The sequence below is a fragment of the Ranitomeya variabilis genome, chromosome 2 (genome assembly GCF_051348905.1).
Source record: "Ranitomeya variabilis isolate aRanVar5 chromosome 2, aRanVar5.hap1, whole genome shotgun sequence".
In the NCBI taxonomy this organism is placed as follows: Eukaryota; Metazoa; Chordata; class Amphibia; order Anura; family Dendrobatidae; genus Ranitomeya; species Ranitomeya variabilis.
The window spans coordinates 48924186-48944621 of NC_135233.1; the positions used below are offsets into that span (position 1 = coordinate 48924186).

The window sequence follows — 20436 nt, forward strand, 5'->3', positions numbered from 1 at the left end:
GATTATGTGATATATACTATACAGGCCATATGGGATTGTGCATTTATCTGTTGCAGTATTCACAGCTGGATACAATCCGTTTTTTTCGCTATCACCTGAGTTTGGCATACGCCCATTGTGTGCATGTGTGAATTCATTATTTCCATCCTTTATCTGATCTTTTGAATAAAGTTTTGTATTTTAATACTCCGGATATTTGATTGTCTTTATTTCTTTTGTTTTTGCCATGTCTTTTTGACGATTTGTCTGGATATTACTAATGAATTTGGTCCCATATTGTGCATGTTATTTTTAGCATTTTTGCTATTACACTTTATCTTACAGACATGCAATATTTTCCCATGAGATATTTATGGTAGACTTTTGGACCTGTGTAGATAAAAAAAAAATAGTGTGCAAAGATAGAAATTCACTGGGAGACAGGAGACATCGCTGCAACAAAGAGACACAATAAAACTCCTACTGGACACTAGATTGTAATCCCTACGTTCCATTAGATCACAAGGGATGTCGACATTATTCCTCCTATTAAACTAAACCTCCCAAGGTATGAAGCCTTGGGCTATGATCACACAGAAAATATTGAGAAACTGTTTTTTTTTTGGAGGGGATCTTCTTCAAAATGCTTAAAAAAATCGTAGGAAAATCCTTTGTATTCATTTCCGTAAGAAATTAACTTTTCTGTGTGAGGAGTTTTTTAAGGTTTTTCTTTTATTTCGAAAGAAGTTTTGAAAAATGCTCCACCCTGACCTCAAGGCAAATTCTGCTCAATATTTCGCATTGGTGTTTTTAAGTTCAAACCAGTAGAGGTGCACATCTTTTCATTATACTTTTTGTTTCACTCCTGTTTTTGCTTAGAACTACTGATAGAAAACTCATTTAGTGACTAAATCTCATGTACGGTAGTTTTAAATTGCAATTTGTAGACATAGCCACAAGAGGGAGGTAGAGTCATTCATATGATTTTATATACAACTAGAAAGTCTACAGCAAAAGTTCATCATCACTTCCTCAGACAGCCATGTCATACTCAAATACACGGAGGGCCAAAATTAAAAGCTTGGATAAAAGTAGCAGGCCAACCTTGATATTTATTAAAAAATGTCTACAATTGGGGACGTTTTTCATTATCGTAAAAAAAAAATGATGAACTTTTTCAGAGGGAGACAACTTAAAGGGGTGGTCCCACAATAGTGCTCCATACAGTATAATTGGCTCCACATAGTGCTCCATACAGTTTAATGGCCTCCCTTTGTGCTCCATACAGTATACTTGGCTCCACATAGTGCTCTATACAGTATTATTGGCCCTACCTAGTGCTCTATACCGTTTAATGGCCTCACTTTGTGCTCCATATAGTATAATTGGCTCCACATATTGCTCTATACAGTTTAATGGCCTCACTTTGTGCTCCATACAGTATAATTGGCTCCATATAGTGCTCCATACAGTATAATTGGCCCCACATATTGCTCTATACAGTTTAATGGCCTCACTTTGTGCTCCATACAGTATAAAGCGCCCCACATAATGCTCCATACAGTATAATGTGCTCCACATAGTGCTCCATACAGTATAAAAGGCCCCACATAGTCTTCCATATGGTATAATAACCTCACATAATAATCCATACAGTATAATGAGCCTCACATAGTTCTCCATACAGTATAATGGCCCCACAAAGTGCTTCATACAGTATTAGGGCCCTACATAGTGCTCCATATAGAATAATAGGCATTGCATAAAAAAGAAATACTCATGTCTGCCCGTTCCCCCACTGCTCCAGTCTGTACATGGTTTCATAAGATCCTCTATCAGTACAGCAGGAGCATTGAAATTACATTATCACGCCCACTGCGCTGAGACGTCAGACACAGAGGGGGAATGATTGGAGATGGGGCATCAGCTGACGCTCCCTCCTCCATCATTGCTTTAAAACTATATCTGCATCTAGGTTGTCAATATAATGAAAAGTGCGATGTCGGGTAAAAAGGAGATGTCGGGAGGGCCAAATATACTCGGGCGACCCGCCGATCATCGTGGACCAAATATACTCACCCTACGGGCCATATTTAGCCCACGGGATATAGTTTGACATATGTACCCCAGGACATTTATTATAAGATGGTATATATTATTTATTTTATAATGGTATATGTTAAGATTAGTATACAGTATATTATGCTTTATTTATATGGTATATGTTCAGTACAGTTTTAAGAGTAACCACAGTTTTCATTTTTTTTATTTCGTAAATAAATAGTACATGTGAAAATAAGAAACTTTGTAATATATCTTATCAGAGAAATATGTTTCATTCTCACCCTGGATTGATCTTTCACTGACAATTAATTGGTAAAATCAGTGATTGGTATATTCAGTGAAGGCAGATTTTCCCATTACTTAGATAGAAAATGACAGTTGGTGGCTTTAAAATTCTATGGAAATGGGAAGGAGGAGGAAGAGGAAGGAGCTAGAGACAGACATTTTCAGTTACAGTTCTCCATAGAACTTTCTGAGCACCAACTGTCATCTCCTATCTCAGTAATGGGAACGTCTGTATTCACTGTAGACACATTTTACCTGTCAATTGAGAATTTTGAAAATGAAAGATCAGTCCAGGAGGAAAAAGAAGCAGATTTCCCTGATAAGATATATCACAAAATGTCTTATTTTATTTTACAATTGCTCATTTTGCCTTTCTACCCAGTTAATTATTCTATTTTCCATGAGGTCTATGACATCATATGATTAAAAACTAACTAGCTGAATCTTTCTATGCTCTATGTAACAGGAGGTCAATTTTCCCTGTATGAGTCATGAGTCACTGCAAAAGTCCCTAGCGGGGGGAGGAGGGAGCTGCTGGTTCAGTTCAGCAGTTATTATTATTATTATTATTATTATTTATTGTTATAGCGCCATTTATTCCATGGCGCTTTACAAGTGAGGAGGGGTATACATAATAAAAACAAGTACAATAATCTTGAACAATACAAGTCATAACTGGTACAGGAGGAGTGAGGACCCTGCCCGCGAGGGCTCACAATCTACAAAGTTGAAGAGGGGAATGATAAATGCAGGGACAATCTATCTATCGTAACAAGCTGACCTTTCATTTTCAATATCTCCAGACTTGCCAGCTCTTCATCAATGCTGCTGTCGATTCACCTGCCATTGACTATCATGTCTCCCTGGCTCAAAGTGCCCTGCAAGTCTGTCTAACCCACCCTGAGCTTCAGAATGAGATCTACTGCCAGCTCATTAAACAGACGAGACACAGGCAGCCACAGAACCAGCCCAGCCCCATCCAGGTAAGCCACATGGAAATAAGCATCTAAAATGATTTTGAGACCCTGATTCCAGCTATGTGTCACTTACTGGGCTGCTTGCTGTAGTTTTGTTAAAACCACTGTTTTATCAGCAAGATATTATTGCTAGAGGACTAGTTGTCTCGTGCCATGTAGTTGTCCTTATTCATGAGCTCTTTATTACCCCACCACCACCACTGATTGGCAGTTTTCTGCCTATGCACAGTGTACACAGAAAGCTGCCAATCAGTGGTGTGGGCAGGGTTATACAGAACTCAGCATTCAGAGAACTGCTAGATGGGCAGCAGAGAAAACAAGGATTTTAACAAAACTGCAGTAAGAGACACATCGTTGGTTTCAGGGTCTCTACCTCTAAATTGTGCTGCTCTCAGGTTAGGTGGCAATACCTTTTTTCCTGTTGGAATCAGGGTATGTGCCACTATGGTGAGTCACCCGCCTGGGCAGTGGGGTACTCGGCACCGGGTCCGGTCGCTCTTAAAGGGAATGTCACGGTGGCTGCGACCCGGTGGTTGGCCCTGGGCGCCCAATTAAAGGGGAACGGTCTTTTAAGGGGAATTGTGAATAAAGTCTATTGTTTGTGATGCCAACTGTGGTTCTTGGTCAGTAGGGACCGACGCCACTTAAAGGGGTCCTCTGGTGTGATGGTATGGCGGCTGGATGGTGACGCTTCCCACAGGTGAAGCGGGGTCCCCAGGGCTCCCAAAGTGTGTGGCAAGGATGTTGTATGCCGTCAAATAAGTGGAGGACACAAGTTGTAAACTCTTTACCTGGATTACTGGTGGTAGTAGTCCACAGTCCAGGGTACCAGGCACAAGTGGTGATGTGGTCCGGCGGCTTGGAGGCAAAGGTGACCCCTCTCACAGGTGAGGTCCGTAAGCCTTTCCTACTTGCGCTAATATGGCAAGGCCCCTGCTGCTTGTAGGTTACTGGCAAGGGATCCTCTCTCTCCTGTCCTGGGACAGTTGCCTGCATAGTAGGCAGTTTGAACCTTTTTATAGGGTCTCTACCATGACCCAAGCTCTTAGAGTACTGCTGTACCTCAGGCTTGGTGTGGGCACTTAACGTGTAGTTTAGGGCCCTCCGGTTCTGCTATGTGTCTTGGAGTCTCACTAAAGCCTCGGGCTCCCCGTGCCCGGTTTCTGCGCTTCAGCTCTGAGGGTGCCCGGTCACAGTTCCCCTCTGAGTCCTTGTTCCACTCCTGTGCTCCTTTCCTCAATGCTCCACTGCATACAACAACCCTTCAGGTTTTCCTCCTTCCCAGGAGCCGCAGCTCAGTCCTGGCTGCACGGCTCCGCTGTCTGCCTACCAGACTTGCTTCTGTCTCAGTCTCTCTCTGACTGCTCTCCTTGGTCTCCCTGGACCAACTAACTAACTCCTCCTCCAGACCAGCTGGGGAAGCTCCCCTGAATCCGGGTCCTGAGCTCCCCCTCCTGGCTTGGATTCAGAATGTGTTGCATGTGTGTGCTTACCTGGTAAAGAGAATCCTCTTTGCCTCCACACATGACATCGCCCTCCCCGAAAGGAAGGTAACATCACTGTAACAATTGGTTACCTGGGGTGTTACAATGTCACCTGGCTGTATTCTACCCTAAGTGCTGTCAGAAACTGGTGATCTGTATACAAATGTGATTGTTTACATGATCTAATATGAGCTTGCACATATTAGATCATATTCATCTTCCAATTTCCTCCATGCATCGATGATCCAACTTCCAATTTCCTCCATGCATGATCCAAGTGTAGCAAGGGGAGATACCACCATCATCTCTTCTCTTAATGACTGACTTAAAAAAAAAAGAAAGAAAAGTTTTGGGCGGTATTAAATCTATCCATACCCTAAGAAAACTCATTTTGTCCTTCTGAAGCTGTTTGATTAATGGATTGATGACACATGAATGATAGACCTGTATGTGTTTTCACAGGGCTGGCAGCTCCTGGCATTGTGCGTCGGCCTCTTCCTTCCTCAGCATCCATACATCTGGCTCTTAAAACTTTTCCTGAAGAAGAACGCCGACATCAGGTAATCCATAGATGTCCACTACCCTGGGGAGCCGTGGTTCCTGGGCTGGTGTCCTGTAGACTCTGAATGGAGAGAGGCAGGCCCCCTTTATATCCCACAGCTCTCATTCAGGGCATTCTCCCACAGGATTGGGGGAAGGTAATCCCTCATTGTTCGATTAGCCTGCATGTTTGTCCTCCAAGTTGTGCAAACTAGTACACCGCAGGGGGCTGATGCAATACATAATCAGCAGGCATTCCACAAATTAGCATACAACAAGGGTCAACGGAGGGTCTCACATGAAGCAATGGCTCATGTCCCCTGATTTACTGAATAAAGGAACAGTACGTCTGGCATAATTAAGAATAATTTTCCCCCACACCCGTAGTCAGATTGACGCTGTGTCGTCACAATATCCATCAACTTTCATGATAAAACACATATAGTCGTGTGGTTGACTACTTTATTCTACATAGTAAAATATAGTTTAAAAAAAAAAGATATGCTGAAGTACACCAGCCTAATGGAGATCAAAAAGGCACTCACGAAACGTCTAACTTATTTGGAGCTTTCTTCACAAAAGTAGGGCTCAAACAGGAAGTGAATACTTTAGAATTGACACCCATTGCCCCACAGAAAAATGATTAAGTGGGTCATCCTACTAACGCAAGCCACAAGTCTTGGTACTAAGAGCACACAAAACCCAAGAGAAAAACAAAATCAGCATATGTCCTATAGTAAGTAAATTAATAAATAAATAGTACTTGAACATGTAAATAACATAGAGAACTTCGTTAACACTATTTTGGTCAAAAAGTGTAAAAGCCATTCCATCGTGACAAGGTATACCCAATTGGGATGGTCCTATCTCTAGTATGAAAACCTCACCTTGTGTCAGCCGACATCACTATGAATATGGGCAGAGCAGGACAGGGTCCCAACTATCCAGCCACCTGTCCTGGCTGGCCAGCCACCTGTCCCAGCTGCTCAGCCACCTGTTCCGACTGTCCAGCCACCTGTCCTGGCTGTCTAGCCACCTGTCCTGGCTGTCCAGCCACCTGTTCCGACTGTCCAGCCACATGTCCCGACTGTCCAGCCACCTGTCCTGGCTGTCCAGCCACTTGTTCCGACTGTCCAGCCACCTGTCCTGGCTGTCCAGCCACCTGTTCCGACTGTCCAGCCACATGTCCCGACTGTCTAGCCACCTGTCCTGGCTGTCCAGCCACTTGTTCTGACTGTCCAGCCACCTGTCCTGGCTGTCTAGCCACCTGTTCCGACTGTCCAGCCACCTGTCCCGACTGTCCAGCCACCTTTCCCGACTGTCCAGCCACCTGTCCCGACTGTTCAGCCACCTGTCCTGACTGTCCACCCAACTGTTCCAATGGTCCAGCCACCTGTCCCTACTGTCTATCCACCAGTCCCGGCTGTCCAGCCACCTGTCCCAGCTGTCCAGCCACCAGTCCAGACTGTCCAGCCACCTGTCCCGACTGTCCACGAACCTGTTCCAACGGTCCAGCCACCTGTCCCTACTGTCTATCCACCTGCCCCGGCTGTCCAGCCACCTGTTCCGGCGGTCCAGCCACCTGTCCCGGCGGTCCAGCCACCTGTCCATGGGAAGCTGTATACTGTAGGTGAAATGCCTAGCTTGCTTGTTTTTTTTCTTGAGTCTTTTCTGTGAAATGACCACAATGTGAACGTGCTCTTACACATTGCAAGTATACCAACTTATACTTCTATATTATTTATTGTAGCTTGCATTAATAAAGAATTTATTATAATTGTTTCTGGAGATCCCTTTGTATAGCATGTTCCTTTCTTCTTTTTGCACGTATTGTCTTTTACATGCTATAGGTTATCCCAAATCTATTTTCAATGGTGCCCTTTGTTTCTTTTTTCATCATATATTTGGTCATGTACTGACTAAAAGTGTACAAATAGCTCAATGCAAGTGAATTGAACAAGGTAGAGCACGTCTAGTCTGAATGTGGTCGGAACTACGCAAATTGCCTACTTACAGTCACGTCTTGGCACCATAACCAGAGAAGTCGAAAATCTGCAGTCACATAGAGTGACACATAGAGAGCGTGGACAATCCCTTTAAATTGACCGGGTCCAGAGAAGCAATTCCAGTCCTGATTTTGCGGGATTATGTTTTAATGTTTTAACACTCTCTCTCTTTGCTCCCGTCATAGGACAGAGGCTGGAAAATACGCTATTTATTGCCAACGCTGTGTCGAAAGAACCCAACAAAATGGGGATCGTGAGGCTAAACCTTCCCGCATGGAAATTCTCTCAATTCTCTTACGGAACCCATATCATCACTCCTTGCCCTTCAGCATACCCATGCACTTCATGAACGGCACATATCAGGTAACGTCACCCTATAACTATGTGCATGGGTCCAGAGTGAAAATGGAAAGCACTCCCATCTATGCGTCATCTGAGCGCTGTCCGTTTTCTAATGTTTAATGGGTGGGAAAAGCTTGAAATTTTTACTCTTTTTGCATATAGGAAAAAAAGAATGTCACAACGATGGTAAGAATAAAAAATGTAGACACACGGACCAAAAATTGATGAAAATTTGATCCAGCATAAGTGAAAATCAGGCCTGAGACATTTATTAAAACTATTTAATTGGGCTGCTTTATCATAGATGAGCTCCAAAGTGGTGGTCCCCCCGGCTTTGTTTTTTTGGAGGGGAGAATTACTTCCTTAATTCACCAGATTGCTCAGTTTCCTTACATGCAGGGAAACTCCATTCACCACCCTCACAAATTTTCTACAGGGAAACTCTCTTCATCACAATCAATTCACACCCTCATGACCAAGTCTGACACTTTGGATCCTATGACTATAGCCCCAGCAGCATCACGATGTCGCGCCCAATTTTCCCAAGCACTATGTCAACTATCTAATAGGTGACCACTTATGCTGAAGACTGGGGAGAAGAGCATCCTTTAGATTGGCAGAGGACTTATCTTTATAAAAGCCAATTTAGCTGATAATAACAATAGTTGTCTCAGATGCTTCCGGTCAGTGAGGACCCTCATACATAGTAGATAAGTGGCAGCCGAACAATGGTGCAATCAATCATTCAACCGACTGCCATCTCACCCGATTCTCCCATACATCAGAACACTAGTGCTCCTTCTGCTCTCTGTCAGACAACATCTGTCAGGAGAAAGTCAGGGGGCTCTTATACTCATTAGACTGTCGACTGAGCCCACCAACGTCACTGGGCTTGGCCGACATTAGTCTAATATTTATGGGACCTAAGAAACTAAAAGTTGGATATTTCTGGAGCACAAACTTACCTTTTAGACCATGCGACTTAGTGAGGTTTTACGTTTATTTGTAACTAAATTTATTGATACGAATTTTCCTTATGGTTAAACTTTCACATAAAGCCCCCTTATTCGTTATAGGTGGTGGGATTTGATGCATCCACAACCGTAGAAGAATTTCTCTGCACACTTAACCAAGACATCGGTATGAGGAACCCGACACAGTCTGGATTTGCTTTATTTACGGATGATCCATCAGGAAAGGACCTCGAGCATTGTCTTCAGGGAAACATTAAGGTGCGGAAATAGGAAATATCACAAGAAATAAAACCTTCTCTACTAAAGAAACATTGATTTACCATGACTTGAATAGAACTCAGCTGCAATACCAGAGACACCGGCTACAAGGAGCTGGGCCTGGTGAATGGGACGTGGCCCTACCTGCAGCTCTGCGGACCCTACAATCAGTCGGATCTCCATCGATATCTTATATGTAGGATTATGGTTTACCAAGTAATCTTAATGGGCCTTGTATATTACTATACATAGAGCACAATAGTGGTTTTCTATTCCAATTTTCAGAAAATCCCTTTTCATATGCTATAGAACATAATAATTAAGTACGCGCTTTATCAGCTGTACCCTTGTGCCACGTCAATCAGGGCATCTATCCGTGCAGAACACTTGTCATCTACTATATAATTGTCTAAGGGTCACTTCCGTCTTTCTGTCCTTCTGTCTGTCTGTCTGTCACGGATATTCATTGGTCGCGGCCTCTGTCTGTCATGGAATCCAAGTCGCTGATTGGTCTCGCCAGCTGCCTTTCATGGCTGCTGCGACTAATCAGTGACAGCCACAGTCCGATTAGTCCCTCCCTACTCCCCTGCAGTCAGTGCCCCCTGCCCGCTCCATACTCCCCGCAGTCACCGCTCACACAGGGTTAATGCCAGCGGTAACGGACTGCGTTATGCCACGGGTAACTCACTCCGTTACCGCCGCTATTAACCCCGTGTGACCAAGTTTTTACTATTGATGCTGCCTATGCAGCGTCAATAGTAAAAACATCTAATGTTAAAAATAATAATAAAAAAAATAAATCATTATATACTCACCTTCCGCCGCCTTTCCCGCGCCTCGCGACGCTCCGGTGACCGCTCCATGCAAGCGGCAGGTTCCGGTGGCAAGGATGGCATGCGAGAAGGACCTGCCATGACGTCATGGTCATGTGACCATGACGTCATCACAGGTCCTGCGTGCCTGCGCGAGAAGGACCTGCCATGACGTCACGGTCATGTGACCGAACTACAAGGGGCCCTCGGAAGGTGAGTATATGTTTATTTTTTATTTTTTAACCTGTGACATACGTGGCTGGGCAATATACTACGTACCTGGGCAACATACTACGTAGCTGGGCAATATACTACGTGACTGGCCAATATACTATGTGGCTGGGCAATATACTACATGGCTCTGTGCTGTATACTACGTCGCTGTGCAATATACTACGTGGCTCTGTGCTGTATACTACGTCACTGGGCAATATACTACGTAACTGGGCAATATACTACGTCACTGGGCAATATACTACGTAACTGGGCAATATACTACGTGGCTGGGCAATATACGTGGCTGGGCAATATACTACGTAACTGGGCAATATACTACGTGACTGGGCAATATACTATGTAACTGGGCAATATACTACATGACTGGGCAATATACTACGTGGCTAGGCAATATACGTGGCTGGGCAATATGCTACGTAACTGAGCAATATACTACGTGGCTGGGCAATATATTACGTGACTGGGCAATATACTACGTAACTGGGCAATATACTACATGACTGGGCAATATACTACGTGGCTGGGCAATATACTACGTGGCTGGGCAATATACTACGTGACTGGGCAATATACTACGTGGTTGAGGAATATGCTACGTGGCTGGGCAATATACTACGTGACTGGGCAATATACTACGTGGCTGGGCAATATACTACATGGGCTGTGCAATATACTACGTGGACATGCATATTCTAGAATACCCGATGCATTAGAATCAGGCCACCATCTAGTTATGAATATTCAGTTATTACAACTGATGCTCCTTTTGATCCAAAGTGACCAGCTATTGCTCTTTTATTCTCAGAGCTCCCCTGAGTATTCCATTTTATTTTTTTTATTTTTTTTTTTTATAATCCGCCTTACGGATCCGGAGATATGAGCCTTTTTATTTAGTGCTAATTTTTATGGTCTTTAACAGGGTGCTCATAGGATAGTAATACAGAGCAGCCCAAAGGCACGCCCCAGAGGATCCTGTGAGCAACACCCTTTTGGTAAAGACCATGAAAATTGGCAATAAATATAAAGTCTTATATTTCTGGAACTGTAATTGGCACATTTAAAAAAACAACAACAAAAAACGGAATACTCAAGGGAGCAGTGGGAGTAAAATGAGAGCAAAAACTGTCCACTTTTTATAGGAGTTTTCTATCACTTTGATACTGATGAGCTTTCTGGCGCCCCCACAATCAGCTGGCAATTTGTAAACTGTGTTTAGATTGGAACACCATCACTCCATCACGCTGTTAGTGGCTGATGTTGGGTGTACTGGCCGGGCTTACTTTGGAGGGGTGTGACTAGGTGTCTTCTGGGTTCTTCACTAGAGCCTCTGGTGGTAAGGATAGGCTGGGCGGGCAGTAGACACCAGGTACCACTCCACGGCAATCCCCAGGACTGCTTCAGCTGACTGGAGGGTCAAAGGTGTGGATATGACATACAGGAGGGCGAGTCAGAGGCGTAGTCATACAGTCCGAGGTCGGGGCAGGCAGTACAGGATGAGTAAACGTAGCCGAGGTCAGGAGTGCAGGGGTCAGACAGGACGGGTATATGAGCCTGGTCAATAACAGGAAAAACAAAATACATGCACAAACTAATAGGACACTAGCTCACGGACTGACTAGGAACCAACTTTCAGGCAAGGAGTGGTGGGAGGAGCTGCCTAATAAAGAGCTTGCTGGAGAATCTAATCTTTGCAGGACACAGCAGGGTTAAATTCCTGCATAGACCAGCTACGCCCCCCTAAAGCCACATAGAAAGCACATTCAGATGCAGCAGTGCTGAGGAGTGCTGCAAGATGCAAAACTCAGCAAGACGGCCTGACATGAGTCAAAGCCGTGCGGTAACCACGGTGAGTGGAGCGGTGCTGAGGAGGCATGCGAGTTACTGCCATGAAACCGGGTGCCGCAAACTAGCAAGTATTTGAAAACCCCTTTAAAAACTAATATCCTAGAGAACTTCTGCAGGCATAGTAGTTCCCGCAATGCAGTGCAGAGTTTACTAAACCCATTGTATACTCAGAGGTTTTCACCAGTGGCCGACCACTTTAGGACCTGTTGATCCAAATATGGATCATTATCAGAACCATCCAAATCGAAATATGCATCAATATCCGAACCATCTCCATTAATGTAGCAGAAATAGCGTGTAATGTTACATTTTACAAGAAAGGTCATTACTAGTAGTATTAATCAGATACAGGTATGTGGTTCCATTAAAGACAACCTGCTTAATAATGCGACCACAGGGGCGTAAGATGCTGACCCTGGGCCAGGGGTGTAAGATGCTCACCCTGGGACAGGGGCGTAAGATGCTCACCCTGGGACAGGGGCGTAAGATGCTCACCCTGGGCCAGGGGCGTAAGATGCTCACCCTGGGCCAGGGGCGTAAGATGCTCACCCTGGGACAGGGGCGTAAGATGCTCACCCAGGGACAGGGGTGTAAGATGCTCACCCTGGGACAGGGGCGTAAGATGCTGACCCTGGGCCAGGGGCGTAAGATGCTCACCCTGGGCCAGGGGCGTAAGATGCTCACCCTGGGCCAGGGGCGTAAGATGCTCACCCTGGGCCAGGGGCGTAAGATGCTCACCCTGGGACAGGGGCGTAACATGCTCACCCTGGGACAGGGGTGTAAGATGCTCACCCTGGGACAAGGGCGTAAGATGCTCACCCTGGGACAGGGGCGTAAGATGCTCACCCTGGGACAGGGGCGTAAGATGCTCACCCTGGGACAGGGGCGTAAGATGCTCACCCTGGGCCAGGGGCGTAAGATGCTCACCCTGGGCCAGGGGCGTAAGATGCTCACCCTGGGACAGGGGCGTAAGATGCTCACCCTGGGACAGGGGTGTAAGATGCTCAACCTGGGACAGGGGCGTAAGATGCTGACCCTGGGCCAGGGGCGTAAGATGCTCACCCTGGGCCAGGGGCGTAAGATGCTCACCCTGGGCCAGGGGCGTAAGATGCTCACCCTGGGCCAGGGGCGTAAGATGCTCACCCTGGGCCAGGGGCGTAAGATGCTCACCCTGGGACAGGGGCGTAAGATGCTCACCCTGGGACAGGGGCGTAAGATGCTCACCCTGGGCCAGGGGCGTAAGATGCTCACCCTGGGCCAGGGGCGAAAGATGCTCACCCTGGGACAGGGGCGTAAGATGCTCACCCTGGGACAGGGGCGTAAGATGCTCACCCTGGGACAGGGGTGTTGTGAATTTGGATTCTGGGCTCCCCCGGTGGCCGCTTGTGGAATTGGACTTGTCATCCTCTTTCCTGTTTCACCTGATTCCATCAGTAGTGGGTGTCGCTATTTAAGCTCATTTCTCTGGTGGTTTCTTGCCGGTCAACAATGTTATCTGATGCCTCTCAGTGCTTGTTCCTGCTTCTAGACAACTACTAGATAAGTTGGACTTTTGTCCATGTTTTGTTTTGCCTATTTGTTCCAGTTCACAGCTGAAGTTTTGTTACTGTGTCTGGAAAGCTCTCGTTGATCAGGGATTGCTACTCTGGCGTTATGAGTTAATGCCAGAGTTTAAGGTAATCTCTGGATGGTGTTTTGTTAGTGTTTTTCTGCTGACCATGAAAGTATACTATCTGTCTTCTGCTATCTAGTAAGCGGACCTCAAATTTGCTAAGACTATTTTCCTGCTGCGTTTGTTGTTTCATCTGAACTCACCGTCATTATATGTGGGGGGCTACTGTCTTCTTTGGAATATTTCTCTAGAGGTGAGCCAGGTCTTATATTTCCCTCTGCTAGCTATTTAGGTCTTAGGCCAGAGCTGGGCATCTAGCGATAAATAGGAAATGCTACCTGGCTATTTCTAGTTGCGCGGCAGGCTTAGTTCATGGTCAGTATAGTTCCATCTTCCGAGAGCTTGTCCCTCTATAGGCTTGCTATGATCTCTGCCTGCAGAGATCATGACAGTTTGACCGGCCAATAAAGTGTTAAAGACCCAGGTTGAGAAAGGAGAGTTATAAGAAGTCTGCTGGAATTTTTTTTTTTTTTTTTTTTTTTTTTTTCCTCCAGTCTGCCTTGCTGCAGTCTTTTTTCTCTCTCTCCTCCTAATCTCTGTATGCTCTGTGTGCACCTGACAATAATGGATCTCCAGAGTGTAACTGCGGGTTTGAATAATCTCATCACGAAAGTACAAAATTTACAAGATTTTGTGGTACATGCTCCGGTATCTGAGCCGAGAATTCCTTTGCCGGAGTTCTTCACAGGGAATAGAGCTAGCTTCCAGAATTTCCGAAATAATTGTAAGCTTTATTTGTCCCTGAAGTCTCGTTCAGCTGGAGACCCTGCTCAGCAGGTTAGGATTGTGATTTCCTTGCTCAGGGGTGACCCTCAAGATTGGGCCTTCTCATTGCCAGCAGGGGATCCTGCGTTACGCGATGTGGATGCGTTTTTTCTGGCCTTGGGCTTGCTTTATGAGGAACCTCATTTGGAACTTCAGGCAGAAAAAACTTTGATGGCACTATCTCAGGGGCAAGACGAAGCTGAAGTTTTCTGCCAAAAATTCCGTAAATGGTCTGTGCTTACTCAGTGGAATGAGTGCGCCTTGGCGGCATCTTTCAGAGAAGGTCTCTCTGATGCCGTTAAGGATGTTATGGTGGGGTTCCCTTTGCCTGCAGGTCTGAATGAGTCCATGACAATGGCTATTCAGATTGATAGGCGTCTGCGGGAGCGCAAACCGGTGCACCATCTGGCGGTGTCTATGGAAAAGACGCCAGAAAGTATGCAGTGTGATAGAATTCTGTCCAGGAGCGAGCGACAGAATTTTAGACGGAAGAATGGATTGTGTTTCTATTGTGGGGATTCTACTCATGTTATATCGGCATGCTCTAGGCGTACAAAGAAGCTTGATAAGTCTGTTTCCATTGGCACCATTCAGTCTAAGTTTATTTTGTCTGTAACCCTGATTTGCTCTTTGTCATCCATTGCCACGGACGCCTATGTTGACTCTGGCGCCGCTCTGAGTCTTATGGATTGGTCCTTTGCCAATCGTTGTGGTTTTGATTTAGAGCCTTTGGAGACTCTTATTCCTCTGAAGGGGATTGACTCCACCCCATTGGCTAATAATAAACCACAATACTGGACACAAGTAACCATGCGTATCAATCCGGATCACCAGGAGATTATTCGTTTCCTGGTGCTGTATAATTTACATGACGATTTGGTACTGGGATTGCCATGGTTGCAGTCTCACAACCCAGTCTTGGACTGGAGAGCAATGTCTGTGTTGAGCTGGGGATGTAAGGGTATTCATGGGGACGTACCTTTGGTTTCTATTTCGTCGTCCATTCCCTCTGAAGTCCCTGAGTTCCTCTCTGATTATCAAGACGTCTTTGACGAACCCAAGCTTGGGTCGTTACCTCCGCACCGTGAGTGCGATTGTGCCATAGATTTGATACCGGGTTGTAAATATCCAAAGGGTCGTTTGTTTAATTTGTCTGTGCCGGAACATGCTGCTATGCGGGAATATATAAAGGAGTCTTTGGAAAAGGGACATATTCGTCCATCTTCTTCTCCCTTGGGAGCTGGGTTTTTCTTTGTCTCAAAAAAAGACGGCTCTTTGAGACCATGTATTGATTATCGGCTTCTGAATAAGATCACTGTTAAGTATCAATACCCATTGCCATTGCTTACTGATTTGTTTGCTCGTATAGAGGGTGCTAAGTGGTTCTCTAAAATTGATCTTCGTGGGGCGTATAATTTGGTGCGGATCAGGCAGGGGGATGAGTGGAAGACCGCATTTAATACGCCCGAGGGCCACTTTGAGTATTTGGTCATGCCTTTTGGTCTTTCTAATGCCCCTTCAGTTTTCCAGTCTTTTATGCATGATATTTTCCGCGATTTTCTGGATAAATTTATGATAATATATCTGGATGATATTCTGATTTTTTCTGATGACTGGGACTCTCATGTCCAGCAGGTCAGGAGAGTTTTTCAGGTTCTGCGGTCTAATTCTTTATGTGTGAAGGGGTCTAAGTGCGTTTTTGGGGTCCAGAAAATTTCCTTTTTGGGGTATATTTTTTCTCCCTCTTCCATTGAGATGGATCCCGTCAAGGTGCAAGCTATTTGTGACTGGACTCAGCCCTCCTCTCTTAAGGGTCTTCAGAGATTTTTGGGCTTTGCCAACTTTTACCGCCGATTTATTGCTGGTTTTTCGGATGTCGTTAAACCACTGACTGATTTGACCAGACAGGGCGCTGATGTTGCTAATTGGTCCCCTCATGCTGTGGAGGCCTTTCAGGAGCTTAAGCGCCGTTTTGCCTCTGCCCCTGTGTTGCGTCAGCCTGATGTGAATCTGCCTTTTCAGGTTGAGGTTGACGCTTCGGAGATCGGAGCTGGGGCAGTGTTGTCGCAGAAAGGTTCCGACTGCTCCGTCATTAGGCCTTGTGCCTTCTTTTCTCGCAAATTTTCGCCCGCAGAGCGGAATTATGATGTTGGGAATCGGGAGCTTTTGGCCATGAAGTGGGCGTTTGAGGAGTGGCGCCATTGGCTCGAGGGGGCTAGGCATCAGGTGGTGGTATTGACTGACCATAAAAATTTGATTTATCTTGAGACTGCCAGACGCCTGAATCCTAGACAGGCGCGCTGGTCTTTATTTTTTTCTCGCTTTAATTTTGTGGTGTCATACCTACCGGGTTCTAAGAATGTTAAGGCAGATGCCCTTTCTAGGAGTTTTGACCCGGACTCTCCTGGTAATTCTGAACCCACAGGTATCCTTAGGGAGGGAGTAATTTTGTCGGCCGTTTCTCCTGATCTGCGGCGGTCCTTGCAAGAGTTTCAGGCGGATAGACCGGATCGTTGTCCGCCTGATAGACTGTTTGTTCCGGATGATTGGACCAGCAGAGTCATCTCTGAGGTACATTCTTCTGCATTGGCAGGTCATCCCGGAATTTTTGGTACCAGGGATTTGGTGGCAAGATCCTTCTGGTGGCCTTCTCTGTCACGAGATGTGCGAGTCTTTGTGCAGTCATGTGACGTTTGTGCTCGGGCCAAGTCTTGTAGTTCTCGGGCTAGCGGACTGCTGTTGCCCTTGCCTATTCCTAAGAGGCCTTGGACACACATCTCGATGGATTTTATTTCAGATCTGCCTGTTTCCCAGAAGATGTCTGTCATCTGGGTGGTCTGTGACCGTTTCTCTAAAATGGTCCATTTGGTTCCTCTGCCCAAGTTGCCTTCTTCTTCTGAGTTGGTTCCTCTGTTTTTTCAGAATGTTGTCCGATTGCACGGTATTCCTGAGAATATTGTTTCTGACAGAGGTACCCAATTTGTGTCTAGATTTTGGCGGGCATTCTGTGCTAGGATGGGCATAGATTTGTCTTTTTCATCTGCTTTTCACCCTCAGACTAATGGCCAGACCGAGCGGACTAATCAGACCCTTGAGACATATCTGAGGTGTTTTGTCTCTGCTGACCAGGATGATTGGGTTGCTTTTTTGCCATTGGCAGAGTTCGCCCTCAATAATCGGGCCAGTTCTTCCACCTTGGTGTCCCCGTTTTTCTGTAATTCGGGGTTTCACCCTCGATTTTCCTCCGGTCAGGTGGAATCCTCGGATTGTCCTGGAGTGGATGCGGTGGTGGAGAGATTGCATCACATCTGGGGGCAGGTTATGGACAATTTGAAGTTGTCCCAGGAGAAGACTCAGCGTTTTGCCAACCGTCATCGTCGTGTTGGTTCTCGGCTTTGTGTTGGAGATTTAGTGTGGTTGTCTTCTCGTTTTGTCCCTATGAGGGTCTCTTCTCCTAAGTTTAAACCTCGGTTCATCGGCCCTTATAGAATATTGGAGATTCTTAATCCTGTTTCTTTCCGTTTGGACCTCCCTGCGTCCTTTTCCATTCATAACGTTTTTCATCGGTCGTTATTGCGCAGGTATGAGGTACCTGTTGTACCTTCAGTTGAGCCTCCTGCTCCGGTGTTGGTTGAGGGTGAGTTGGAGTACGTTGTGGAGAAAATTTTGGACTCTCGTGTTTCCAGACGGAAACTCCAGTATCTGGTCAACTGGAAGGGTTACGGCCAGGAGGATAATTCTTGGGTCAATGCATCTGATGTTCATGCTTCTGATCTTGTTCGTGCCTTCCATAGGGCTCATCCTGGTCGCCCTGGTGGATCTGGTGAGGGTTCGGTGCCCCCTCCTTGAGGGGGGGGTACTGTTGTGAATTTGGATTCTGGGCTCCCCCGGTGGCCGCTTGTGGAATTGGACTTGTCATCCTCTTTCCTGTTTCACCTGATTCCATCAGTAGTGGGTGTCGCTATTTAAGCTCATTTCTCTGGTGGTTTCTTGCCGGTCAACAATGTTATCTGATGCCTCTCAGTGCTTGTTCCTGCTTCTAGACAACTACTAGATAAGTTGGACTTTTGTCCATGTTTTGTTTTGCCTATTTGTTCCAGTTCACAGCTGAAGTTTTGTTACTGTGTCTGGAAAGCTCTCGTTGATCAGGGATTGCTACTCTGGCGTTATGAGTTAATGCCAGAGTTTAAGGTAATCTCTGGATGGTGTTTTGTTAGTGTTTTTCTGCTGACCATGAAAGTATACTATCTGTCTTCTGCTATCTAGTAAGCGGACCTCAAATTTGCTAAGACTATTTTCCTGCTGCGTTTGTTGTTTCATCTGAACTCACCGTCATTATATGTGGGGGGCTACTGTCTTCTTTGGAATATTTCTCTAGAGGTGAGCCAGGTCTTATATTTCCCTCTGCTAGCTATTTAGGTCTTAGGCCAGAGCTGGGCATCTAGCGATAAATAGGAAATGCTACCTGGCTATTTCTAGTTGCGCGGCAGGCTTAGTTCATGGTCAGTATAGTTCCATCTTCCGAGAGCTTGTCCCTCTATAGGCTTGCTATGATCTCTGCCTGCAGAGATCATGACACAGGGGCGTAAGATGCTCACCCTGGGACAGGGGCGTAAGATGCTCACCCTGGGACAAGGGCGTAAGATGCTCACCCTGGGACAGGGGCGTAAGATGCTCACCCTGGGACAGGGGCGTAAGATGCTCACCCTGGGACAGGGGCATAAGATGCTCACCCTGGGCCAGGGGCGTAAGATGCTCACCCTGGGCCAGGGGCGTAAGATGCTCACCCTGGGCCAGGGGCGTAAGATGCTCACCCTGGGACAGGGGCGTAAGATGCTCACCCTGGGACAAGGGCGTAAGATGCTCACCCTGGGACAGGGGCGTAAGATGCTCACCCTGGGACAGGGGCGTAAGATGCTCACCCTGGGACAGGGGCGTAAGATGCTCACCCTGGGACAGGGGCGTAAGATGCTCACCCTGGGACAGGGGCGTAAGATGCTCACCCTGGGACAAGGGCGTAAGATGCTCACCCTGGGACAGGGGCGTAAGATGCTCACCCTGGGACAGGGGCGTAAGATGCTCACCCTGGGACAGGGGCGTAAGATGCTCACCCTGGGACAGGGGCGTAAGATGCTCACCCTGGGACAGGGGCGTAAGATGCTCACCCTGGGCCAGGGGCGTAAGATGCTCACCCTGGGACAGGGGCGTAAGATGCTCACCCTGGGACAAGGGCGTAAGATGCTCACCCTGGGACAGGGGCGTAAGATGCTCACCCTGGGACAGGGGCGTAAGATGCTCACCCTGGGACAGGGGCGTAAGATGCTCACCCTGGGACAGGGGCGTAAGATGCTCACCCTGGGCCAGGGGCGTAAGATGCTCACCCTGGGACAGGGGCGTAAGATGCTCACCCTGGGACAGGGGCGTAAGATGCTCACCCTGGGACAGGGGCGTAAGATGCTCACCCTGGGACAGGGGCGTAAGATGCTCACCCTGGGACAGGGGCGTAAGATGCTCACCCTGGGACAGGGGCGTAAGATGCTGACGCTGGGCCCCAATCCTGGTAGTAGGAATCACCGTCAAGTCAAACCTTTCTGCAATAGTGCCCACTACAGTGGACATGTGGTATTGCAGGTTGATCATTCATGAAAATGGTCATCCTTTTCATAGCAGGAGAGCGCAAATCCACCAGAACAGGAGCCACTTGTGCAGAATGCGATCTTTATCACTTCCAGAAATCCTAATAATGAGTATGAACAGGCTTTGTATGTGGAGCGCCCCCACACCGCCGCAGGGCCGGGGGGTACCCGGAGCCGGGCCTCTGAGTCTCAGTCCTGGGGTTATCACGGTGGCTAGGCCCGGTCCGTGGCCCTGTCTGTCAGTGGGGGACGTCCGATGCAATAAGTGGGGTTAATGGTGGTGTAGCGGTGCAGGTCGCGGCAAATAACGAGGACACCAGGTTGCAGTCTCTTTACCTCTTTACTGGAGATCTCTGAGTCCTCAGTCCAGAATACGGTTCACCAGGCTGCGCAAGTCCGACCGGTCCAATGGCACCTCCAGAGTTCTCCTCACAGGTGGAAATCAGTGCCCTCCTTCTAGCGCTGTGTGTTGTAGTCCTTCCCTGCTGTGCTCACGGAAAGTACCCCACAACCGTTGTGTCTGTTTCTTAAGTTCCCTCACAACTCGATTACTTGATGTT

At 46.8% G+C, this 20436-nt stretch overlaps 1 protein-coding gene across 1 annotated transcript in view; it reads left to right on the plus strand.

Moving 5' to 3' along the window:
• PLEKHH2 (pleckstrin homology, MyTH4 and FERM domain containing H2) overlaps window positions 1-20436 on the plus strand; it is a 220612-nt gene that overhangs the window by 170117 nt on the left and 30059 nt on the right. The window contains exons 20-23 of the mRNA XM_077282384.1: window positions 3132-3311; window positions 5252-5349; window positions 7521-7698; window positions 8754-8909. Of these exons, the coding sequence (XP_077138499.1) occupies window positions 3132-3311; window positions 5252-5349; window positions 7521-7698; window positions 8754-8909 (612 nt within the window). The remainder of the gene's footprint in view (window positions 1-3131; window positions 3312-5251; window positions 5350-7520; window positions 7699-8753; window positions 8910-20436) is intronic.